Source organism: Balaenoptera ricei, chromosome 8 (assembly GCF_028023285.1).
Source record: "Balaenoptera ricei isolate mBalRic1 chromosome 8, mBalRic1.hap2, whole genome shotgun sequence".
NCBI lineage: Eukaryota > Metazoa > Chordata > Mammalia > Artiodactyla > Balaenopteridae > Balaenoptera > Balaenoptera ricei.
In genome coordinates this window covers 102,892,942-102,918,141 of record NC_082646.1, presented here as the reverse complement: position 1 = coordinate 102,918,141, position 25,200 = coordinate 102,892,942, and the positions used below count along the sequence as shown (strand labels likewise).

General features: G+C 44.4%; 1 protein-coding gene and 7 non-coding genes across 8 annotated transcripts; 4 read left to right on the top strand and 4 right to left on the bottom strand.

Annotated features, from left to right (window-relative positions):
- The first annotated feature begins 2,908 nt into the window (after positions 1-2,908).
- TRNAF-GAA (transfer RNA phenylalanine (anticodon GAA)) lies at positions 2,909-2,981 on the top strand. Its single transcript has one exon. It is a non-coding gene; the product is annotated as a tRNA-Phe (tRNA).
- Positions 2,982-6,014: 3,033 nt separating this feature from the next.
- Positions 6,015-6,087, top strand: TRNAK-UUU (transfer RNA lysine (anticodon UUU)). The gene has a single exon. It is a non-coding gene; the product is annotated as a tRNA-Lys (tRNA).
- A 2,263-nt stretch (positions 6,088-8,350) lies between these two features.
- TRNAF-GAA (transfer RNA phenylalanine (anticodon GAA)) lies at positions 8,351-8,423 on the top strand. Its single transcript has one exon. It is a non-coding gene; the product is annotated as a tRNA-Phe (tRNA).
- Positions 8,424-9,280: 857 nt separating this feature from the next.
- Positions 9,281-9,353, bottom strand: TRNAK-UUU (transfer RNA lysine (anticodon UUU)). The gene has a single exon. It is a non-coding gene; the product is annotated as a tRNA-Lys (tRNA).
- A 4,771-nt stretch (positions 9,354-14,124) lies between these two features.
- TRNAL-UAA (transfer RNA leucine (anticodon UAA)) lies at positions 14,125-14,207 on the bottom strand. The gene has a single exon. It is a non-coding gene; the product is annotated as a tRNA-Leu (tRNA).
- A 348-nt stretch (positions 14,208-14,555) lies between these two features.
- TRNAR-UCU (transfer RNA arginine (anticodon UCU)) lies at positions 14,556-14,642 on the bottom strand. The gene is given in 2 exon segments: positions 14,556-14,591; positions 14,606-14,642. It is a non-coding gene; the product is annotated as a tRNA-Arg (tRNA).
- Positions 14,643-14,922: 280 nt separating this feature from the next.
- On the top strand, positions 14,923-14,995 carry TRNAV-UAC (transfer RNA valine (anticodon UAC)). The gene has a single exon. It is a non-coding gene; the product is annotated as a tRNA-Val (tRNA).
- A 4,917-nt stretch (positions 14,996-19,912) lies between these two features.
- On the bottom strand, positions 19,913-20,848 carry LOC132370012 (olfactory receptor 4D9-like). The gene has a single exon (XM_059929733.1). It carries the CDS (start codon positions 20,846-20,848, stop codon positions 19,913-19,915), a length of 936 nt encoding a protein of 311 aa, XP_059785716.1.
- Positions 20,849-25,200: the final 4,352 nt, after the last annotated feature.

The window sequence follows — 25,200 nt, the reverse complement described above, 5'->3', positions numbered from 1 at the left end:
CTAAAAACCGTGGTAGTCGACCCTTGACACTTGGTGAGAGCTGCATCCTGCGATCTTGAATACCGTATGGTATGTAATTTCCTCCAATAGGGGCAGTCAATGTACCTGAAACATTTGAATAATCCCTCCTTCAGTCCTTTAATGGGCTACTGTGACATGATGGGTTGGGATGTGGATCCCAAGGAGTGTAGCTTACTCATGATTCAAAATTACACCTGTCAGGGACCTCTGAACTCCCACAAAAATGTTAAACCTATAAATTTCAAGGGTCTGCTCTACTTTCTGCAAGATAAGTGAAAATCAACCTATAGTATAGTCCTAAAATGAAGTGTAGAAAAATCTTTAGAATTTATTCACTATAAGGTATATACCTTGTGAAACCCTAAGATTATCAAAATTTAGAGCTTGCTTCTAAAATTTTATAAAGCTTTTGCCCAGTACTGTGCCCTGCCCTGTGGGACGCATCCCTCAAGCCTTCCCTGGCTTTCCCTTCTGAAGCTCATAAAATTATCTGTGGTTATGTTCTCCTCAGTCTTTCCTCCCTACTGTCTTTTCAAGTAGAGTGCTCCTTTTGGGGTTCACAATGATGCCCCAGGGGAAGGAAGCAAGCTGGTCAGATGAGGCATCTTTAAAGGCAAGAACTAAAGAGCTCAGAATCTTCTATAAGTAGCCTTGCAGAGGTCACACCTGAGTTTGACCAGGTGATTTAAGAAGTTAGTAAAGAACCAGTTGGCCCTGAGATAGGTATGGCTAGGAATGTCTCCATTCGTTCATTCATTCAACATTGACTTCCAGCTTGTTACATAACATAACATTAGAGATACAAATGGGAAGAAAGAGCTCAGATAAACGGGCAATTACAATCTAGTTTGATAAATGGCATGAAAGCACTGTAGAGGGGCAACAAGCCTATAGGGAGTGGGAGGGAGGGGATAAAGACATGTCAGGGAAGCCTTCTATTCAATACAACTAGGAGAATGTATCTGAGTTGAGAGTTGCAGGTTTAATAGGGGTTAGGGGAAGGGCAATGTATAAGATGCTGCATGGATAAAGATGGAGAGCAAAGTCGAGGAAAGCATCCTGCGTTTGGATGGCTGCATGAATGGCTGGAGTTTAAGGTCAAGGAGAGGGCACTGATACAGTGATGGAGAGAGGTAAGGCCCAAGTCACGGAAGTCTTCATATACCACATAAAGAAACCTTGGGGGCTTCCCTGGTGGCGCAGTGGTTGAGAGTCTGCCTGCCAATCTAGGGGACGCGGGTTCGAGCCCTGGTCTGGGAAGATTCCCACATGCCGCGGAGCAAATGGGCCCGTGAGCCACAATTGCTGAGCCTGCGCGTCTGGAGCCTGTGCTCCGCAACGGGAGAGGCCGCGATGGTGAGAGGCCCGCGCATCATGATGAAGAGTGGCCCCCGCTTGCCGCAACTAGGGAAGGCCCTCGCACAGAAACGAATATCCAACACAGCCATAAATAAATAAATAAAGCACACTTAGTATAGTGTAATAAAAAAAAAAAATTGATTAAAAAAAAAAAAAAAAGAAACCTTGGTTTTCGTTTTCAGCAAGGGAGCCAGTGAAAGATTTGTAAGCAGGGTGATGGGTTCCAGTGTGGAAAATGATTGACAGGTAGATCAATTAAGAGATTGGAGAAGTTGTGAGAATGAAGAGAAGTGCAGGGATTCCAGTATTGCCTGGAATGAACAGCACTTGAGTATGATCATTGGTGGAGAGCAGAGGGAGGGAGGGAGGGAGGGAGGAACGTGTATTTTTCTGGCTCAGGAAACTTAGAAGGAAGGTGGTAGCAAGCTAAACAAGTCTAGAGGGAAAGATGGGTTCATTTGGGGGCATTCTGAGTTGGAGGAGCCTGAGGAGAGGTTGAGGAAGCGATTTAAAACATGGGTCCAAATGTAATGGCTACATTTTTGTGAGAACTGAGGAATGAGATGCTGAGAGGGGCTGCACAGTAAAATCACCTGCAAGTTAAAAAATATATAATCCTGAGCCCCATCTGCAGAGATTCTGATTCAATTAGGGTTAGGGCTAGTGCAATTATATATATATATATATATATATATATATATATATATATATATAAAAGCAAGGGTCACAAAATTATGAAATGGGAGGAGGAGGTGGGATAAATCAGCATATTAGGGGATATTATTAAACCACAGCTTGCTTCTCAGAGTTTGAGAGGTCTGAGCCAATTCCACATTTTGACAATGTCTGTATGTTTCAAATTTTTTAAACGCTAAGATGAGATTACAGAAATTGAGGTATACTTTAGTTAGGTTTAGCAAATCAGTGCTTTTAACATACAATGACTCTATATATACTTCATCAGGAGGTAACATTGAAAATTTACATTTGAAATCTTTACAAATGGCCTTCCTGTCTGTCCTCTTGCATACATTTCTTGAGACCACTTTGACAATATCTGAAAAATTCAAAATGTTCATGTCTTTGGGACTTGCGAAATCTGCCTTCTCACAAGAAAAACAAATACAAAAGGATAGTCATTGCAGTATTGTTTTTAATAATGAAACCTAGGGGAAAAAAGTCAAAATGTCCATCATTAGGAATCTGATTACATGGATTGTGTTATATCCATACAATCCAATACTGTGCATGGGTTAAAAAGAATGAAATAGGTCTACATAGCTGACATGAAAAAAAAAAAAGTCCATGATTTATTTTTAAGTGAGAAAAGCAAATTTAAGGGTAGTTAAAAAACAGAGAAAAGTAAAATTATTTATCACATCTAGCTTATAAACAGAGGCCTTGCCTCATCACCTCTAATATTCGTTAAGTGCCTACCTCCAGCTGAACCTATAACCGAATCCTTTTTTGCTGCAATGGAACAGATATTATTTCATTACAGATATAAGGAAAACTTTTTCCAATGGAAGTCGAAATAGCTCAGTTGGGAGACCATTAGACTGAAAATCTAAAGGTTCCTGGTTCGATCCCAGGTTTCGGCAACGGTTCCGTGACTCTCCTCTTCTCAATAGTATGCGTACTTGTCTCCGCCTCTGTAAGGAGGGGATCTCAGGCTGCCACCCAGGTCTCACTTGGGCATGGATGATGATGAGCTTGGGTGGACCCGGAAGCACGGGCAGGTTTTCTTTCTTTTCTCTGGGAAGGAGGAAACCGTAAAGGGATTTATGTCTTTGCTTTTAAGCTGCTCTGTGTGGCCGGCCGGCTCTCCCCACACACCGTGCGCCGTTCGCTTTCTAATTCATCCCAGCCCGCCGACTTCTTTCCGACCACGTTCCAGGAGCTGCCGGCGTTGGACTGTCTCTCCGCTGGGACGGGCGCGCCGGGGCTCCGCAGGGGGATTTGGCGGTCACGGAGCCACCACGTGCGGGGCGCGGGGCTGCACAGAAAGAAATCCTCGATTTCAGCTTGGGGTTTAACAATAACAAGGACAGCTTTTGCTGATGGTGGCGGTGGCGGGGTGGGGTAGGGTTGGAATTCCTTTCTGGTTTATGTCTACACTAGCGTTACCAAATCAAATACAGGACGCCCAATTAAATTTGAATTTCGGAGAAACAATGACTATTTCTAGTATAAGCCTCCCAAAGATTGGCATGGGGACATAATACACATTCGTTATTTTTCTGAAATTCAAATTTAACTGTATTTTTATTCGCTAAATCGCAAACCACTATTGTACATCATATCCCCACACATCTCTGGGTGCGCCCCTCCACCCCACACCGCGCCCCCGGAAAGATACTCAGAAACTATAGTCAGGACGAAGTGGATTTCAGAAGAGACTGGTAATTTCTTATTCTCATCTCTCAGGTTTCAAAATGCATTTGCGTCCATCAGCTGATTTGTTCTTATCACCACCGGACAAGACCTTGGTGGGGATCACCAGGAAACACCCCAGGAATCAGCCATCTCACCTGGTCCCAGGCTTCCAGAGCTGTCCGCTCTCGCCTGGGATGGGGGTGGAGGAAAGGGAGATTTGGAAGCTGGAATGAATCTTTAAAAAAAAAAAAAAAATCGTGTTAAGATGATGAGCCACTCCATTCAAGGCAGTGCAATGGAACACACGCTCAGGGAATGCCTTCTTTTCTGCCAGCTCCCAGGCTGGGACATGGAGAGAGAGGAATGAGACCTAGTCCTCACATAAAAGGCAACATGGAGAGCTATTGCTTTTGGACCTATTATTTGTCCTCCCCTTTCTGTTAATCTGTGCCAAGATGCCTGCTGATGAGGGGCTTCAGCCCCCAAAACTTTGCGCTCTTGGGTGGAAGGATGCATTTTGCTTAAGGGACTCTTTGAAAAATTCAATGATCATCAAAAGGAAGGAAAACAAAATGGTGGATGAATAGATCGGGCAGTTCAAACTTTGCATGATGTATGCCGCCATGTGTGATGGTGAATTTTATGTGTCAGTTTGGCTAGCTATGGTGCCCAAATGCCAGTCTAGGTGGTGCTGTGAAGGTATTCTTTGGATGTGATTAACATTTAAATCAGTAGACTCTGAGTAAAGCACATTACCCTCCATAACGTGGGTGTGCCTCGTCCAATGAGGTGAAGGTTTAAGAACAAAGACTGGGGTTTCCTGATGAAGAAGGAATTCTCCTCAAGACTGTAACACAGAAGGCCTGCCTGAGCCTCCAGCTGGCTGCCCTGCTGAAGCTGGACTCAAGATGCAACATCAACTCTTACCTGAATTTCCAGCTTGTTGGCCAACCCAACAGATTCTAGACTTGACGGCCCCCACAATGCCCTGAGCCAATTAAAAAAAAAACCAATAAATAATTCTCTATCCACCCAGACAGCATGCTTTAAAGTGTTACACACAGGTGGGCACCATACTCCTAGGAAATGTTAGGCCTTTGCCCTGAAAGGGCAAACCCTTCCCAGTTTCCAGCCTGAGGAATCCCTTTGGGAAGTATTTGGATACAAGCAAGAAGCTCTGAGAAGAAGACAGGTGTGTCTGCCTGCATCTCCAAGCTCGCAAGCCTGGCATACCCCTACTCACCTTTCAAGGCACAGTTCTAATGTCTTTTTTCCTGCCAGGTTCTGCTCTACCCACATTCTAGTCATTCCTCGGTGTTACCAAAGTATATATTCCTCTATTAAAGCATTGATTACACGGTCCCAAAGGTCTGCTACCAGCTCTATAGTAGCTCCCCAGTGCAAGGGAGGAGACCAGGGATGGTGCGGGTCAGCAAGAGCTTCCCCGGTGGGATGGCGGTTAAGCTGAGTCCTCAAAAGTGCTTTGGGCGGACGAGGGGGAAGAAGTGAAAGGGAGGTGGCATTCCAGTTAGAGGGAACACCGTGAGCCAAGGCCCGGAGGATTGAAAAGGTATAGCGGGATCTGTAGAACGAAAACAGTGGCGTGTACGCTTGAGAAGTGGAGGGAGGTGGGTTCAGCCTACCCAGAGTGGGGTGAGCGCGCGTGCGCAAAGGCCAGGCCCGTGGGGGCGGGGGAGGGTGGCGAGCGGGGCGCGGGCGCGCTCTCAGAGCCCAGGGCGGTGGCGGCTGCCACCACTTCTGGCTGGATCCCAGATCGTCTCTTTCAGCTCATCCGTTTCGTGGGCGCCTAGGATGGGAACAGGGAACTGCGAAGTGGCGCTTCTCGGGAGAAGTAGCAGCTTGGTACCTGTAACACTGAACTGTGGTCTCCGACCCTGTGCGCTTTGGGTTTAGGGCAAGGAATCGCGGAGGGGCGGAGACAGTGAGTAAGCGGCTTCTCCTCCCTCCGCAGGGGTTTGCAGAAATCAGGATTCACGTTTGCCAAGGGGTCTCTATATAAAAGAGGACGTGTTCTGTTTTATTTGAGAAATCTGTATTCATCTGCCAGAGAACGACTTAATCACCTTCTTTCCATACTCCCCACTTCGCCTGCCCGGCGCCGTGGGATCTCTGGACTGGAATTGGATTGAATCACACACAAAGGAGGAGTCCAGAAACTCACCCGGTATCCCGCCCACTAGCTGCAGCGCAAACGATTACATGGCTTTCACTCACCGGAGTGCGCCACTCCTGCGTGAGCCCGGATAGCTCAGTCGGTAGAGCATCAGACTTTTAATCTGAGGGTCCAGGGTTCAAGTCCCTGTTCGGGCGGAATTTTTATTTTTTACCAGGTATTTTAAAAGTGAGAACCAGCTTTAGGGGCCTCTGAGTTTTAGCCGGTTGACTTTGGAAAAGGGAGTAAAATGTGGAGCGTGTACCCTGCGTTTCCAACGACTTCCCGGGGGTAAAAGCAAGGCAGACACCACGGGCCTTTGTGCAAAGGCCTTCGGGAGATTCGCAGTGCATAGCTGTAGGGTCTAAATAAGCTGGCTTACTCGGCAGCCGCCGCCTGGGCTGCTTGGTCTCAACTACTGCTGCAATTAAAGAAAGGGGGACGAAGCCTTCAGGAAGTCGCTGGGGCTCCCGCAGTCGCCGCCTCCCTTCGCTCTCCGTGAGCGAGCCCTGCAGACCCTCTCTCTCGGGTTCCCTCCCTCTGGGTGCCTGAGGATTGTGGGACGGATCCTGCACCCTTCCACTCCACCTTGCTACCCTTCTAGAGAATATTTTTTGCGCTCTGAAAAGGAAGAGGTGCCATCTAGAAACTGAAGCACCAAGGAGGACAGCTCCCCCTCTCTACCGAGGTCCAGTCTCACAGCTAACCCCCAAAGTGTGACCCTGAATCCAGGGAGAAGTTGAGGTTGAGATGGCAGCTTCTGCTGGTGGGAGAAGGAGGGTGCCTGCTGGGAAAGAGTGCGTTTGAGGGGCTGGAACGTGAAGTGTCCTGGAGTTCGAAAAACAAAAATGTTAGCTCCCCCTGACTACAAATTAATAAGGACAGCATTTGGCTCCTGAGAAGTTTTGAGGAAGTCGGGTTGTGGACACAAGAGCTCAGGCATGGATTCACCAAGACTAAACTAATCTTCCCTGTGAGGTGAAGGGAGCAGGTACATCCTTGCTTACCTGGAGACTGAGCCTTCCTTGCTTCTGCCAGGCAGCAGAAGAAAGTCGATCTTGAACTCATTAACAGGATGGGGATGTGGGCTGATTGAGTCAGCTGCCCTCTTAGGTGATGGACTATGTTACCTAACGCACCCAAAGAACGCTGATTGGTGGGGCAGGGCGAAGGTGGACGTAGAACTCAAGTGGGAGGCAGGGCCTTCACACCTTCACCCTCCAAGCTGAATGCCTTACCCTGTGCCTACACAGACCCACAATTTTCTTCTCTCCAAAACACAGCTTCCTTATCAGGAGAAAGGGAATAATAGTAATAACATCCCTCTCATAAACCTGTGCTGATTAAATGAGGTAACAATGCATGCAATAGTGCTTAGTAGAGTCTTTGCCCCAAAGCGAGCATGCAGTACACTGCAGCTATTATTATTAAAGAGCTTTCAGTCTAGGGAGGGAACAAAGGACACACTGAAACAGGTAAGAAACCATTTCAAAGAAATATGTTCCCAATATGTGAAGATCATGAACCCGTATTCATGTGACTTGTGTTGGTTGGTATGTGCTGAGGCGACAGCAATGGTCGCCGACCCAAGGAAGAGTGGGCTTCTTTCTTGAAGAAAGTGAATCATGGCGTTCAGGTGGTGTTCCAGGGAAACAAAGTAAGGGAGCTGAGGCAAACACTCGGATTTTGCCTCTTCTTCCTGAGGAAGTCCCCTGGAAAGTGATCAAGTCCATTTCTGGCAACCTTGAAAAGTGGAGTCTCTTTGCTCCGATCATTTCCTGACTGAACAAGAACACACCAGGTGGGGGAAAGGAGAGGACAAGGGGAGGAGAGCACTGAGACCTCCTGGCTCTTTCCTCCTTCCTGTCCTCAAGTTCACTCCCTCTCCCTTTCACCAAGGGGTGAAAAGTGAGAAAAAAGCAAAACAAAACAAAACACCAAAAATAAAAAGGAAAAGACAAATCAAAGTCTCTCTCTACCAAGACCTTTCGAGCTTTGGAGCTGAATAGCTCTGCTTGGGTTCTGGATGATTTGAGGAAAAATTAGTTATTTCATTTAAAAATTATCATACTATATCAACCTTAAGGCAGGTGTGGGGGGGGGGTGGGGACTGAACTGACACCACGTAGATGACGTGCTGGGCACACAGTAGGCACTTAGTAGGTGGCTGTCTTTCCTCTTATTAGGGTCCTGGGGAGACGTAGAAAAAGCCTTAGGAAGACAATAATATGTAGCCTGGGACAATTTCCCCACATGACAGAAATTCTTTTTCTCACTCACTGCCCTCGAAATCTCAGAGCTAAAATAAGATGCAATTTGGAAGGTGAAATTGGGAATTGGAAAGGTAGTGATGAAAGACTTTCTTAGTTTTCTTTTTTTCTTTTAAGTTTTCTTAACAGGGTTGAAAGGCCCCTCATCCTCGCCGAAATAGCTCAGTTGGGAGAGCGTTAGACTGAAGATCTAAAGGTCCCTGGTTCGATCCCGGGTTTCGGCAGGGCTTTTGCTGACTCATCATTAGACGGGACTGGAGTCTGGAGTACCTTCCTTTCCTTACAGTGTCTCCCCCGAAGGCTCACCTCCCTCCGCGATCCCACACACCGCGAGGATCCTAAGAGCTTAAACCTCTTAAAGATATCACAAATCATGGAATGACCCGGACCCAGTCTACTTAGACTATGTGTCCGATGTTTCATCGTGTGATGGCCACCATTCTGGTCTACACGTCGAAGGTCTTGAGTTTGATGCCAAGTATAGTTACGCTGGGCTTGCAAGTGTTTCTTATTGACGACAGACATGAAGACTTCAAAAACGTTTGTCTATACACGGAAGTCAGGGTCCTATCAGCGTGTTAGAAATTTGGTCGACAATGGTCCTCGGCTGAAGATGTGATTTATAAGCACGTGTGTTGACCTGAAATATTTCTTGGAACCCCAGTTTTCTCACCGCGCTTTTAATAAACAGTGCATGAACTATTATCACTTAGTGCCAAAATTTGCACATTTACTGCCAGGAGCATTACCATCCGTGACTCTGACGACAGGGGTGCAATTTTCTTGGTTATGTGTTTATTGACGTTTTCTATATAAAATGATACATGTTAGTCTTAAGGAAAAAATATCTGAAGGCAAAGTATCTATCATACAAGGTTGGAAGAGAAAAGACTGAGGTTGGAAGAGAAAGTTATCAGTCGCTTTCCTCACCGTTCACTTTTTCGGCAAAATCCACCGTTGGTCTGGCCTGGGTTGTAAACTCCAGGAGGGCCGAATCAAGTGTGTTCTGCATAACCTCACACCTGCTCAGCGAGAGTGGTGTGGACGCACACTCAAATTTGTTTTAGGAGTTTAAAATAACCGCCTGCACAGGGACTTGAACCCTGGACCCTCAGATTAAAAGTCTGATGTTCTACCGACTGAGCTAACCGGGCTCGGAAAGGTAAGGTGGCTCCTAGTCTATCCGCAGAAAATAGACCACGTGGCCCTATTCTTTTCCCGTTCGATTAAAATCCCGAGTCTTTTTGTTGATTACGTGAGTGGTGAAACTGCAAACTCAGGGTCGGGAAGGCGTTTGGCGAAAGAATCTTTTCTGATCCCGTTACAGAAAGACTATAAAGAAAATAACTGCCTGCCAGACCATGCTTCCACCCCAGCAGCGCCCCCGCCCCTCGCATCCTAAAGGGAGCATCCCAGGAGGAATTCTCCAGATCTAGGACGTCTGGATTTCTAAATCCAATCTTGGTCTGTGAAGAGTCCCGGAGGGTCTTGCGGGTGGAATCTTATGAGTAATTGATTAGGTCTCCAATCTTTATTAGTCACAACCCATCCAGGACCAAGACCCGGTCCTGGTCCTCAGTGGGGCGGGAAGGCACGCAAAACAGAAGTCAAGCGCTTTGATGGTGGGAAGCAGGTCAACACCAGAAGTAAGTGTCCTGCCAAGTATTCCAGCGGGAGGTGATGCCCAGATGAGCTACCAATGGTGACTGGGGCCCTGAAGCCTTGGGAAGAGAATTTTGAGCAGAGGAAACAGCAAAAGGAAAAGGACCTTCGCCAGGGAATCTGAACATTTTCCTTGAAGCTCCCATTGAAAGGTTTGGATCAGGCTGGATTTTATATTTTTAGGAAGTCCCATTACCCTGGCAGCTGTGTCCTGAATATAACTAATGTGGACACACAAAAAAACAAAAAGTTTCCCGCCATTTCAGGAAACAACCCATGTTGCCTACCATTCCACTAAACAACGAATGTTGCAGCCATCAAGCCACCAGCCACTGCAGCTTCCCTGGTGGTGCGCCCAGAGGGGAATTCAGGATGGAGAAAAACAGGATACTGGCCCTAGATAGTTAAGATGCATGTCAAAGGAATAATTTCAATGAACCCAGACCCTTGCATCTTCCCATACTTAGAAAAGCACTAAAACAATTAACTTGAGATGTCTGCTTTTTTTGTGTGTGTGTTTGGCAGTAATCATTTGATGTTCAACTACATGTTTTTTTTTTCCCAGCAAAAAATCCTAAATATCCTGGCCCCTCCCTTACCTTCCTGGAACAGTTCCTCAGAGCTGAGAGGCCGATTCCCTGGCTATAGTAAGGTCCCTGAATAAAACGGAACTCTCAAGTTTCAGGTTGTGTATTTTTTCAGTTGTCACCAATAGGCGCATTTTTTCATTACTCCTGTTTCTTCATTGCCACGTTATTCATTGAGGCATTGGATAAGATCCCTTGAAAGGGAAGGGGAGGGAATCCTATGGGGTAGAGGCTCATAACCATTATAGCTGTCCTCGGATTTCAGAGACACTCTGAACTCTGTGGGGGAAGGATGACGTCTGCAGTCTTTTATGGAGAAATGTATCCGTGTAACCGAGCAGGACCCTAGGGGGCCTTCCTGGGACAGAGACCCCGAACTCCACCTGGTGTGCTCCACCTGCCTCTTGTTTGTAGAAAAGCGTTAGTCTCCCAGACCTCCCAAGAGTCAGAAGAAGCTAGCTCAAGAGGTAAGGATTGGAAGAATGTGAACATATAGTAACAAAAGCTAGCAGTTGGGCCAGGAGAACTGGTAACAATGTAAACAGATCAGCCATATAGGAGTCACTGAATCTTTAGTTCTTCCCTGAAGGACATAGACAACAGTGTCTGATGCACATTCCTGAGTTGTTTTGCAGATACTAAAACCACCACCAGAGGGAAGAAGCTAACTGCATGATGACCAGACCGTAGCCTTGACACAAGCTGCTCCATCTTGGGCAGTACTGAATCTATGACTTGCATACTTCCGGAAATTCGCCTCAAGGAAGTGGAACCAAACCGACCCTGGAGTTGAAGATTAACTGTGCTTAAAACAAGATGATTCCGACCAGACCACCGCATGAACCGTTTTGAGATGATTATCGGAGCCGTCTGTGCTGTTCTGCACATAGCCCGCACCTGCACACCCCTGAAACTTCCTGGTTTTTCCCTATAAAACCCTTTTCCCTCTAACTGGCAACTTGGAGATGGTTTTGGGGACACTAGTTTGCTATCTTCCCAGGTTGCCAGCTTCCTGAATAAAGCACCAACCCTTGTGTCTCTTGAACACTGACTTTTGCATGAGATCAGCTGAACCTGAGCTCGGTTCCGGCTCCGGTTGGTAACCTCAGGAACTATGAACAAAGTTTAAAAAGTAATCCACTAGGGAAAGATAGTCACGTTATGTTAAACAAAAATGACAGAAGGTGCTAAACCATACGTATGATATAATATTTGTGGAAAAGTCAAACGATGTGTATATGAATATATATCCTTTAATTATATATATAATTAATTATATATATTTGTATATTTGTTGTTTGCATATATATAAGAGATGTTTAAGGGTAGAAAACAATCTGATAAAAATGACCACCTTTTGAGAAACAGCAATGAAGTGTGTGAGAAGAGTCTCTCACTGTTTCCTTTACGTACATCTGTATCATTGCATTAAAAAAGCATGTATTGTTTTCAATAATAAAATAAATGAAGAAAAATATTGTCAGTTAGATTATTCCATCCTTCTGAGATCACGTAGGCAGCCCTTTAGATCAAAGCATCCCTGATCCTGTGTTTTCTACAGATTCCAGCAGAGGAAGGTGAAAAGCAAATTTCCTTCCCAGTAGAGGCTCCCTCCATGCTTCAGGGTTTTGGAGGGTAGTATCTGGTGTAGGGGAGGAAGGACTTTTTCCTCTATCCTTCTTAGTTCTGGCTGGTCTAACAATTAAATTGACAAGACAGATTAACAGAAGAAAATTAAACAAAAGTTTAATAATATGTGTACATGGAAGGGATCCAGGAAAATTAAGTAACTCGCCGAAATGTCTGAAAACCTCACGTTAAATATTATCTTCAGCTAAAGCCAAAAGAGGATGTTGGGGATAGTGATTTGGAACCTCAAAGGGGAAGAAGGCAATTGGCATGAAGATGGAAAAGCAAATGTTTGGTAAACCACGGTTTGCTGGGCCATGCAGAGACCATGGGACACAGAGAGGAATTTGACTTTGCTAGGTTTCTCCCTGTCTACCCACCTGGTTCGTACTATAGTAATCTACGGTGATAACTCCTTTCCTGGAACAGATCCTTCATCTACATTCTTTAGGCAGTTAGGGAGAAGGTCAAAAGTCAAACTTTCTTCTTGAGTCTTTTGGGCCTTGATTGTTTTCAGCTCTAAACAATCCGCATGCCAGAGAGACATTTTGGGGTGGTAAATTTTGCTCCCCTACACTGGTATTGAAAAATCACCAGTGAATTAGGTGCGCTTTTCACAAATGAAGATGTAGATCCCTAAGAATCATATGACAAGGCTGGATTTAGCCAAGAAAAATAAAAAGAGCCTCCCCCTCGGAAAAAAAAAAAAGCCTGTAAGATGAAGCCAATTCTCTGGGGGAGTTAGTGAGCCTTTGGTCTAACCTCAGCTTCCTACAACAGTTCTGTACTCAGCTTTGAATGTAACGCAGGAGAGCGTGAAGATTTGTTTCCTGTTCCCCTAAGGCAGACTAGACTGACAGGCTTTGAACCCTGAGAACAAAAGTCTCAAACTGTGTATAATCAAGTGTTAATGGTGTGGAACTGGGCTGCTTAGCGTAGAGACAGTTAACTGGAGCTGTGTGTAATTTCATTTAACAAACTATCCTGTTTTTTTTCTTACGCACCACCCCTCCATCCCTCCGTCCGCCATCTTGAAATGCCCCCTCTTCCCACTTTCTAAGTTCTTTGGTTTGGGAAGTTCCCTCCGATCCTTAAAGACAGGGATGAGAACTTGCCGCAGAGATCTCTGCTTGATCCTCTCCAGAGGGGGTTGGGTCCCGAGGACTCAGACTGTCCGTATGGCTGCTCCCACCACAACCTGCCTTCAACACCTGTTTAATGGTCTGTCTTTCCTCCTAGAATGTTTCTGCTGTGAGGACAGGACCTCTCTGTACATCTCCGCTGTTATCCAAGTAAGCTCTCAAAAACTGCTGAATGAATGAATGGACAGTTGACTGAGGGCCAGGGGTCAGGGAAGGCTTTTCGTGGGGGAGGAGGGGGCAGAACTGGTCCTTGGAAGTTTTTGTTTGGTAGAGAGAGGGAAGAACATACCTGTCGAGGTGAATGATTTCCATAATCAAATGGAATAAGTTTGTCCTGAAAAAGTTCTATGCCACTGTATTGTGCCACCCCACTTAATTCTTTGTAAGAGCTTATCGCCATCTGAAATTCTCCTATTTATTTGCTTGTTTATGGACCATCTCTTACCTCTGTCGCTCTGTCCTGTAAGTGCTTCTGGACAAAAACCTTGTCGGTTAAGGACCTTCTATTTTTTTTTTCTTTTCTTAATGTTATTTTCTGTTTGGTTTACTTTCTTTTCTTTTAAATCTTTGCATTCCCACAACCTCAGCGTTTAGAACGGTATTTGGCACATAGCATGATCTTAGATAATCGCTATTTCAAAAAATGAACGTTTTTACTGAGCAATGTCCCTCTCGCCCCCTCCCCTACAAAGTAGTATAGTTTCACGCAGACGTTTACTTTTTACCTTCCAAACCATCGGTTCTGAAGCTATTGCTACACTTTCTACGTCTGCTATAAACTTTCAGATTAAAAGGTCACTGCCACTTAACCACTCAGGCTGCAAAATGGACGGCTCACAATCCTTAAATCCTCAGGAATTCGGAAAAAATGATTCAAGTTATGTTCAGAAAAGCAGGCTAACATGTACCAGAAGTGGGGTTCGAACCCACGAGGATATAAATCCATTGGATCTTAAGTCCAACGCCTTAACCACTCGGCCATTCTGGTATCCGCCAGATCTGTGCTTATTTTTACATAACCTGAGTAATAATGAGCTACGAAAAGTTGCACAATTTAAAAATTTTATGCCTTATGTAAAAGAACAATACGGGGATGGGGGGGATGGGAAACTCAGTAACTTTCATCACATCCTGCTAATTTCCTCATGTCCAGTCACCAGGAACTGGAGCCATACGAAAGCGATGAAGACTCAAGTAGCAGGATTCCTAACACAGTCACGTCTGAGGACACCACAGGGAACTGGAATAGGCTCCTTTTCAAAGTGGGCGAATCTCATCGGAAATCGTAGGTAATGTGTTTGTCTTCCTCCTAGCTCTTTCTTTATCAAAACAAAAGCGACTCTGGTGGGACTCGAACCCACAACCTTTGAATGCCTCCATCTAATCTAGAAGTCCAATGCGCTATCCATTGCGCCACAGAGCCCGACGCATAAGGGTTCTCCGCGTTGCTTACATCAAGGGAGGAGCGGCGTCTGTCTGGGGGACGGTCGCCTGCACGTCGGGCCACGCTTTCTTTCTCGGACAAACGGGGGAGCCCGCGTCGCCAAGGAGAAGCGTGGATGGGCATTGCGCTTGAAAGTCTGAAATCTGAAAGTTTCTTCTCGCGAGCGATCGCCAGGCATCAACTCTCAACCTCATTGCACATCGGGAGGAAAAAGTCTTTGTGTGCTGTTATTCTATCCTGGTACAACCATACACCGCGTGGTTCCATAGTGTAGCGGTTATCACGTCTGCTTTACACGCAGAAGGTCCTGGGTTCGAGCCCCAGTGGAACCAGAGCAGGGTGTTCTTCTTTTTCATGGATACTTTAAGGTTTCTTTTTGCCAGCCGGAACTTGAGTTTTACTCCAGGAAGTCGGAGACGCTGCCGTTTCCAACCGGGCTCAGCGCTGCGTCCCGAAGCACCCGCTAGGCTCCAGAGGTGTCCGCGCACATCGGCCACCACGGCTGCCCCCTCGTGGCACCACTAGGGAGGTGCAAGCGGCCCCGCCCTGCTCAGGTCATCGCGCGTCTCTGCGCCTGCGCGCTCCCGACTACCCCCCCGCAGTTCTGCCTCCAGGTGCCTGGGTAGAAGTCCGGATCCCGCTCCTTCTAAACCGTGCATTGCCATCTTTCAGTGTTTCTGCCACCACTCAGTTAAGGGTTATCCCGAAGGTCACCTCTCTCCTTTGTTGATTACTTCTAAGTCCACTGACCTCGTACTTTTATTTAATGTAAAAAAACTTTTTGAAAAATTATATGCTCATGGTGGAGAATTCAAACAGCCCCACGTGTTTTACGGTGCTGTTTCCCTCTGGCAAAGAATTTCCCTTTGACCAAACTCTAGCTGGGCTCCTCTGAGCCCTCCTCTCAACTAGGCGGCCTATAAGACTTGAAAAAACAGTTAACACTAACATTGTTTTTAGCAGCTCAAGGCTGCATGCCTAAAGTGACTCTAGTTTCAGTGAAAGTGTCAGCCTGAGAAAACTGAATGCTGCCGCCGCCCCAGCCCCATTTACTGTTTGTTCCAGCCAACAGCTGAACCTGGGGGGCCCCGGATCAGCAGTATAACTAAACATTTTCTTTATAAATCACTTATGATTAGTGTACAAAGGTAGCGTTGCCAGACGTACTGCTCGACCCCAACAATATTCTAGAAATCTTTCTATTTCCTTCTTAAGTCTTCACTCATCTTTTCACTTCCGGTGTTTGGATATATCCTAATTCTTTAGTCTGTGCTTTTTGATGAGCGATTAAATTGTATTCGGTCTTACAGATGATACCGTAGTGGAATTCCTTGGTCATTGGTTTTGGGGTGGATCACTATGTAGAACAATAATAGCGGAAATCTTGAATAGTCATTATTATCTAACCCATTTTACAAACGACTAAGAGGAAGCACAGAGAAGTTACGTAATGGCCCAAGGTCACACACTGGCCCTAGAAGATTAAGGTGCAGATCAAAGGAATGATTTCAGTAAGCCCAGACTCTTGCATTTTCTCATACATAGAAAGGTGCTAAATTCATTAACTTGAGATGTCTATTTCTTTAATCACCAGTACTCTTTTGATGTTTGACTATGTTTTTTTGTTTTTGTTTTGTTTTTTTGCAAAAACTCCAATATATCCTGGCTCTCTCTTACCTCTTCAGAACAGTCCCTCAGATCTGAGAGGCTGTATCTCAGGCTTAAGTCCTCGGTAAGTCCGCTGAATAAAACATAATTCTCCACTTTTAGGTTGTGTTTTTTTATTTTCTTTTTTTTCATTCGACATAGGTTTTGAGGCTTCGTCTTTTTGGAAATAAAAATCTCAGCTAAATTCTGAAACGTCTGCCAAAGGGAGAATCATGGAAAAGGAATAGGCCCCTCTAGTGGTGAGAAGACATTATGAAACATTTTGCTCTGTAGACACTGCTCCTAAATTTAAGAGGTTCTTTAGAAATACAGCTTCCCAACATCTCCCAAGGTGGGAGATGTTGAACGATTTAGCCAAAACGCAAATACCCTGTGTTAGAACCCATATGTTAAAAGATTGTTGTCAAGCAACACGTTCTCATTACATGGAAGGAGAAGGAACACATTTTCATGGGAAATAGATTTTAATGTATACTGCTTCTCTCCAAAGTACTGTGGTCTTTTAGGAACCCAGTAATCAATTAATTGTCTCTTAAAAGTAAGTGTGTGTGTGTGTGTTTGTGCGTGTGTATGTGTGTGTATCCTGGGATAGTCTCAAAGTAAAAAGTGTGTATACATGTGTGTGTATGTATTTTTTTTTTTTTTTCCTGGAACTAGTCTCTTGTGAATCCTCAATTCACTATTTGCCTCTAGAAAGTAAAGACTAAACGCTAAAAAAGGTATGTGGAAGGGAAGTTTTTTGGTTTTGTTTTTTGGTAATAAAAAATTATTCACAAGGAAGAAAGTAGTTGCTACTGTTGATAAAGGAACATACTAGTTATGGCAGAATATGATTCTGTATTCTTTGGTTCCAAGGGAAGCTTGAATTGTTTTTGACGTTTTTGTTACATGGGTAATTAGGTACAAAATTCAAGGCTGAAGTCAAAAGTGTGGTGAATGATTTTAATTCTAGGTAGGAAGTAACAGCCACCCAAAAGAAGCAAATGGAGATTTTTAAGAGATCTTCCAACTTTAGTAAAGCATCCGTGAGTCCAGGATCAGACATGAGCAAATGTGAATTTTGTCAATAGCGTCTGCCTTGTGTTGCCCCTGACACCTTGCTGAAGTGTTCCATCCTTCCGTACCTGGGTCTCTGGGCTACCTTTACACCCCGGACTTGGATTTACCTCCCTCACATGCACCCAATGCAGCTTTCGTGTCCTACATCTCTTCCACTCTGGGATGACACCTGGTGCCTTTGGCTGCGCCAGTAGACCACCTGAAATTAATCCCTAGTGAGATAATACTGAGAATGGATTTAGAGATTTGACTTCCAGTGGACCTTGAGCCTCATTATATGCTCATTGTAATACATTAGCATCTAAATGACATGCCCACAGGCACCATGACAGTTCTGAGGCCGACTATGAAAGGCCAAAAAGTGGACAGTGGCCCAATTCCTGGAAGTCCCTGCCCCTTCCCCAAAACAGTTAGAAAAATCCTCCCACTCATTAGCCTATGAAATTACCCAGCCAAGGAACTCCCTGGTGGTCCAGTGATTAGGATTCCATGCTTCCACTGCAGGGGGCATGGGTTTGATCCCTGATCAGGGAACTAAGATCCTGTATGCCAAGGCCAAAAAAAAAAAAAGGAAAAAATATTACCCTGCCCATAAAAACTAGCAACCCCATATTTGGGTCCTCTCGCCTTCTGAGATGGCCCACACTCTGTCTATGGAGTGTATATTTCTCTAAGTAAATCCACTTCTTACCTATCACTTTGCCTCTCACTGAATTTTTTCTGCGCTGAGACATAAAGAACCTGAACTTCAGCAAGTCCTGAAGCCAGGTGTGTGATCTCAATTAAAAGATAGTGGGTTCAAGACCCATCTGAGTTTTGGCAGGGTTCAAGTCCTGGTGTGAGTTGTGTGCTTTCAGTGGCGTTGTATCTAGCTTGAACCCCATGAACTGTGTCTAATTTATGAAATATCCCACGAGCAGGAATTTCAGGGCAACACCAAGGGAGCAACAGTACGCAGCGATAGAGCTGGTTGGGAGGGGCTGGATTTTGGAGCAAGTTTCCCTTGTTTGTGTTTCCCTCCTGAACCCCTCTGTGCAAATGGCTCTTTACTTCCCTTACATCTGTCCATCAGACATGGCTGGGAGATTAGACTGGGATATAACAGGCCAGTCAGTACTTCCAGTCCAAATTTCAGTTGACTACAGTTTTCATCTATTTACTCGACAAAAATAATAGGTTGCCAGGAGACCCACTGGAATTTATTATTGTTTCTATTCTCTTAATGCGGAGGCTCTAAAGAAAATGCTAGAAAGAGGAACGAGGAAGAATTTAGAATGGGCTGATTTGTAATCTTCTAGACAATCAGTCCCTGAATAATGGAAAGTCAGTTTATTCTTAAACCTTTGCTTCTTGCGAACCTGTGACTCAGGCACATTCTAGCGAAGCAGGCAGGGTAGGGTTCCTTTCTCCCTTGAGGGCTGGCCCAGAATAAATGGCAGGAAAATGATGTTGAAATTCTTAGAGGTACGGAAGACTTACCATACGTACTCCTCGGTCAGATAAAGACAGCAAAGTGCCTTTCATAACATTACAATAGAGGATAAATTTTCATAGACGAGCTTGTTTCAGATGCCCTCAAATCCTGCCTGAGGCAACAGGAGTAGTCAGACATGCATTTAGCTGATGGTCAGAGATCTCAGATCTAGCCTTGCCTGAGCCATTTATTAGCTATGAAAACTTTGGAAAAATATGAAAGTTATCTCAGCTTCTGTAAGGGAAACCCAAAGGTTTCCTTAGAAAAACAGAACTCATATCCTCCACGGTGGGCAATGGCAAACTTCCACAAAGGGAGGGGTGGCTGGATTTTATAGCCTGGACTCCTGGTCCCTGGAGATCATTTTACTAATTATTGCTTGGGCTGTACACGTGGTACAGCCACAACTCAAGAACTGAGAGGTAATTTTCTCTCAGACTTCATTTCCTCACCTGTAAAATGAGGTGTTTGAGTGATATAAGTTTTAGAGTCCCTTTCAGAGCTGACAACTTACAGATCTGAGACTCTAAGTTGCTAACAACCACGCCATGAGAAATTCTTACAGAGACGATTATTTCAGACCATCCTTATTAGAGGATTCTGCTGTAGGGCAAAGGGAAAACTCTGGCCTCACCATGGTCTGTTGATTGGGGTCTTCTATTGTGTTGTGAGAAAATACTTTTCAGTTCTGACTCTTCCAGTCTGGACTTCATGGCATCTATTTCTTTTTTTTAAAATAAATTTATTTATTTTTGGCTGCATTGGGCCTTCGTTGCTGTGCACGGGCTTTCTCTAGTTATGGAGAGTGGGGTCTCCTCTTCGTGTGGTGCACGGGCTGCTCATTGCGGTGGCTTCTCTTGTTGCGGAGCACGGGCTCTAGGCATACGGGCTTCAGTAGTTGTGGCACGTGGGCTCAGTAGTTGTGGCGCATGGGCTTAGTTGCTCTGGGGCATGTGGGATCTTCCCGGACCAGGGCTCTAACCCGTGTCCCCTGCATTGGCAGGTGGATTCTTAACCACTGCACCACCAGGGAAGTCCCCTATGGCATCTATTTCTTTTCGTAAGTTCCAAATCTCCTCTTCAATCTTTTCATGGCTGACTTCATCTCCTGGTTCCTCAGGGTGTAGATCATGGGGTTCAGGACAGGAATGATGACAGTGAAGGTAATGGAGACAGCTCTGTCCATGGGGAGGGCAGTGAAGGGCCGGGCGTAGACATAGATGCAGGGCACAAAGTGCAAGGTCACCACCGTGATGTGGGCTGTGCAAGTGGAGATGGCTTTTCTCCTGCCCTCCCCAGTGTGAGACCTCAGCATTGTCAAGATGACTGTGTAGGACACAAGGAGGAAGATGAACCACAGTGTAGAGATCAAGCCATTATTGGAAATCATTAAGACCTCAAGGGCAAAGGTGTCGGTGCAGGCGAGTTTGAGGACCTGGGGAACATCGCAGTAGAAACCATCCACAACATTAGGTCCACAGAAGGGGACTGGGAGCAAGAGGGAAATCTGCACGATGGAGTGGACGAAGCCCCCCACCCAGGAGGCCACAATGAGGGCAGTACATCGTGCCCTACTCATGATGGTCACGTAGTGCAAGGGCTTGGAGATGGCCATGTAGCGATCAAAGGCCATCACAGAGAGAGAGAAAATATCTGCCCCACCGAGGAGGTGGAAGAAAAACATCTGAGTGGTGCAGCCATTGAAGGAGATGACCTTTCTCCTTGTAAGAAGGTCTACTAGGGCCTTCGGAGCAGTGATGGAGGAGAAGCAAATGTCCAAGACAGAGAGATTGCGGAGCAGGAAGTACATGGGGGTGTGAAGGCGAGACTCACAGGTCACGGTGACAATGATGAGGAGGTTTCCCATCACGGTAGCTGTGTACACCAAGGATAACAAAAGAAATAAGACCAGGCTCAGCTCTTGGGACTGGGTCAGTCCTTGAAAAATAAATTCTTTCACCCTGGTGTAATTTCCCTGCTCCATCGGGTCATGTTTCTTCTTCTTCTTCAATTACCTGGAGAGAAAACAGAAAATAGAATATAGAAAAGATATCATTAAAAACAAAAGGAGCGTGAGTTATATGACCAGACTGCCTTGGGGTTATTTGTATGGTTATTTTTCTTTTGGGCAGGGATGCCTACAATTCTATCTCTAGTAGATGGCATTTTCTGAGTTCTCTCAGAGCAAACCAAAGAGTGGGTTTCCAACGGGTGTAATTAATAGAAGCTCCTAAATCAGTACATTATTAAATTCTTATTAAAAATTTTACAGGCTTATCATTTTATAGATTCTATATGCCTCTTAAAAAGTCACTGAATGCTCTGAGAAGTGAAGAGACTAGCTTTGCTTTTGTTTTCATGCACACTCATGTATCTAATTGTTAGGAAGTGGGAAACACACGCAGGGGAAAAATATAAAACACGGTCTGTGGCTCTAATGGAAGCTTGTACTTTCTTCTCTCATCTTCTTCCACAGGAGACCATCTGCTTGGCATAGTCTGACCAGATTTTCATGATACCGGTGATCTGCACTAAATTAGGCCAAAAAACCAGTTTACGGTTTACTGTCTCCCTAGGATAAATAGCTTTGCAGCAGCTAAGACAATTTAATTGAGTAAATCACTGTTTCTTTCTTCTTCTTCTTTTTTTTTTTTTTTCAGTCTCCCTTCTTTTGGTGTCTTGTTTTCCTCTGATTTCCATGGCCCAAGATTGGGACTTGACAACTGATAGCTATAGCCCCTGCTCCCCATAATGCTCTTGGCAAGGACTTTGCCCTCCAGGACACTGGACAAATGGTTTTCCTTTCTCAGGCTCCCTTCCTTTCATCACTTACATTTGTACGTCACTCCTTGCCGCCTCAGTTTATCATCAGTAAAAATGCGTATTAATCATGTTTGTTTTATAGGATTGTGAAGCTTAAAGAAACTTGTTTAATTCACTTAAACTGAGTTCGGCACAGACCACATTTCCGCTGCGTATATCACAGTTAACATTTTGCAGAGCCAATCTTTTATACACATTATTTCAGAAACGCTGACAAAAATACACTTTTTTATTCTTTTCTTATAAAATATGATTCTTTGAAATAATTGCAACTATTATCAAATCTAGCTTCAAAAGCAGATACGTTTCATACAATGGGATATTATTCAGTGATAAAAGGTAATGAGCTCTCAAGCCAAGAAAAGACAGAGGAAACTTTAGTTACATTACTAAGTGAGAGAAGCTGATCTGAAAATGTCCATACTGTATGATCCCAACTATATGACGTTCTGGAAAAGATAAAATTATAATGAAAAGATTAACGGTTGCCGGGGGCTGGGTGTGGAGGTGGGGAGGGATGAATAGGTGAGACACGGGATTTTTAGGGCATTGAAACTATTCTATATGATACTCTGATTGTGGATACATGACATTATGCCTTTACTAAAACCCATAGAATGTACAACACGAAGAGTGAGACCTCATGCAAACTGTGGACTGCAGTTAATAACAATGTATCAATATTGGTTCCTCAATTGGTACCTAATGTAGCACACTAATGCAAGATGAATTAATAATACGTGCATTACTAATAAGGGAAACTGGGGTGGTAGTGGGGAGAGGGAACGCTCTGTAGGTTCTAATTTTTATGTAAACCTAAAACTGCTCTAAGTAATAAAATCTGTTACTCTAAAAACAAACAAAAGTATACCAAAGGATAAAACAATTTAGAACATTTCTAGTTTGCAAAGGAGCACAATTTTTTAAAAACTTTTATTACCAAGCTTCATTTCCTATAAATCCTACTTGATGCTTTTCTCCTGTTTCCCACCCTGTTTTAAAGAGAACATTTAGATTAAATTCTAGTTTGGGTGTTGACAGGCATCAGGCTATTGTGATTTTGCCAACTGCTTAAAACAAAATTGTCTTTTGTAGCTTTGTTTTTTTTTAAATCGGCTTTGTTGCGGTGTAGCTTCCATACAATGAACTGCACACATTTAAAGGTACAGTTTGATGAGATTTGACATACATGTACACCCATGAAGCCATCACCACAATTAGGATAAGGAACATCTCCATCACCCCAAAGTTTCCTTGTGCCCCTGAGAACTGCACAATCTCGGCACCTAATGACTCTGTCCAAACCTGCACCAAGAGATGACCAGACTGTATCATGGCCTCTGGCGGCACAAGGCTGTGTCCTTAGGATGACCCCCAAACCCCCATTAAAATGCCTTCCCGGGAAAGCACAAAGCTGCCGGGAGAATTTACTGTTTGTTCCAGCCAACCTCTGAGATAGGCCGCTGACCTCCTTTACTTAGAGCATTTATGGGAAAGGCCTTGTAATTGTCAATATGTATCTCTTGCGACTAACAAGTGTCTCTCTCAAGGACTGAGAGCCTTTCCTTTAAATATCAACAGGAAGGAAGGGGCCTCTGTCTCCCAGTCTCCGTGGGGGGTTACTTCCAGCTCCCAGACACAACCAGCCTAATCGCACTGACACTGACTGACTCTTTGCAATTTTTCACTTTTCTGGCTCTACTGAGCCCCAGCTTGTCCCCCTCACTCTCCCTTTAAAGCACCCATCGCTTTGGGCAAATAGGCTTGGAGCTTAGCCTTTTCACTACTGTTTTCACTAACACTGGGCTGTGTTCACCTCTGACACTTCTTTGTACCACTTCCCTCTGTATTCTGTCCGTACTGAAGCCAGCCTCTCGTCCTGCTGTTCATGACTCAGCTCTCCGGATCCCACTGTACTTTATGTTTCATTTTCTCATCAGAACAGAACTTCTACGTTACTAACTTTCCTCCTATTCCCTTTCCTTTGAAGCCCAAGCAGCACAAAGCTAATTTTCTTGGCTCACTCACAGTGATCTATGAATCCATCAATAACTCCCAGAAGATTACATCCTTTTCAAATATTTTTAGTTTTTAAAAGGGCCAGTTAGGGACTTCCCTGGTGGCACGGTGGTTAAGAATACGCCTGCCAATGTAGGGGACATGGGTTTGAGCCCTAGGTCCGGGAAGATCCCACATGCCGCGGAGCAACTAAGCCCGTGGGCCACACCTACTGAGCCTGCGCTCTAGAGCCCGTGAGCCACAACTACTGAGCCCACGTGCCACAACTACTGAAGCCCACGTGCCACAACTACTGAAGCCCGCGTGCCTAGAGCCCGTGCTCCACAAAGAGAGAATCCACCGCAATGAGAAGCCCGTGCACCACAAGAAGAGTAGCCCCTGCTCGCCGCAACCAGAGAAAGCCCGCGTGCAGCAGTGAAGACCCAGTGCAGCAACAAATAAATAAATAAACAAATTTATTTTTTAAAAAAAAGGGCCATTATTTTCTTCAGAGTAAATGCTTTTTACAGATTTTTAAAAGAAAATGATCAGAACACATGAAGTTTTTAAGATAATGCACAGAGGATTTTTCTTTTTCTTTCTTTCTTTTTTTTAATGTTGGACTGCGGCGGGAAGTTTTGTGGCACAGAGAAAAGATACCAGCCTGGGAGATCTGAGCTCTGAGGCCTCCGTGGAACAATAGTGGAATCTTTAAAGGCATGTAAACTCCAAGATGTTCAGTCTTATCATGAGTGAAATGGGGGCCTTCACTGCCTTGAATCCCTTTACAAGTAGGCAAGTTCTGCACAATATTAAACAATACTAAATGGATCCATTGATCTAGGTGATTTCTAGACCTTTGGAGCTCTTTTTTTTTTAATTTTTAAATTAAAAAATTTTTTCTTGTTGGAGTATAGTTGCTTTACAATGTTGTGTTAGTTTATAGTGTACAGCAAAGTGAATCAGCTACACGTGTATACACATCCCCTCCTTTTCAGATTTCCTTCTCATTTAGGTCACCACGGAGCTTTTTAAAAAATATATATATTTTGGAGGACTTTCCTGGCGGTCCAGTGGTTAGGACTCCGCACTTCTACTGAAGGGGGCCCCGGGTTAAATCCCTGGTTGGGGAATTAAGATCCCACGTGCTGTGTGGTGTGGCAAAAAAAAAAAAAAAAAAAAAAAAAAATATATATATATATATATATATATTTAAAAATTTTTTTATTGGAGTATAGTTGATTTACAATATTGTGTTTGTTTCAGGTATATAGCAAAGTGATTTGGAGATATGTATGTATGTATATATCTATATTCATTTTTTCTATTCTTTTCCATTATAGGTTATTACAAGATATTGAATATAGTTCCCTGTGCTATACAGTAAATCCTTGTTTTTTAAATCTATTTTATATATGGTAGTGTGCATCTGTTAATTCCACATTCCCAATTTATGACCCCCCCACCTTTGGAGTTTTAATACTCAATTGTTTTAAATAATGTTGCCCTCAATTA

Bases quoted from the DNA above. Each gene is read 5' to 3' on its own strand.
- LOC132370012 (XM_059929733.1), bottom strand. From the start codon at position 20,848: ATGGAGCAGGGAAATTACACCAGGGTGAAAGAATTTATTTTTCAAGGA.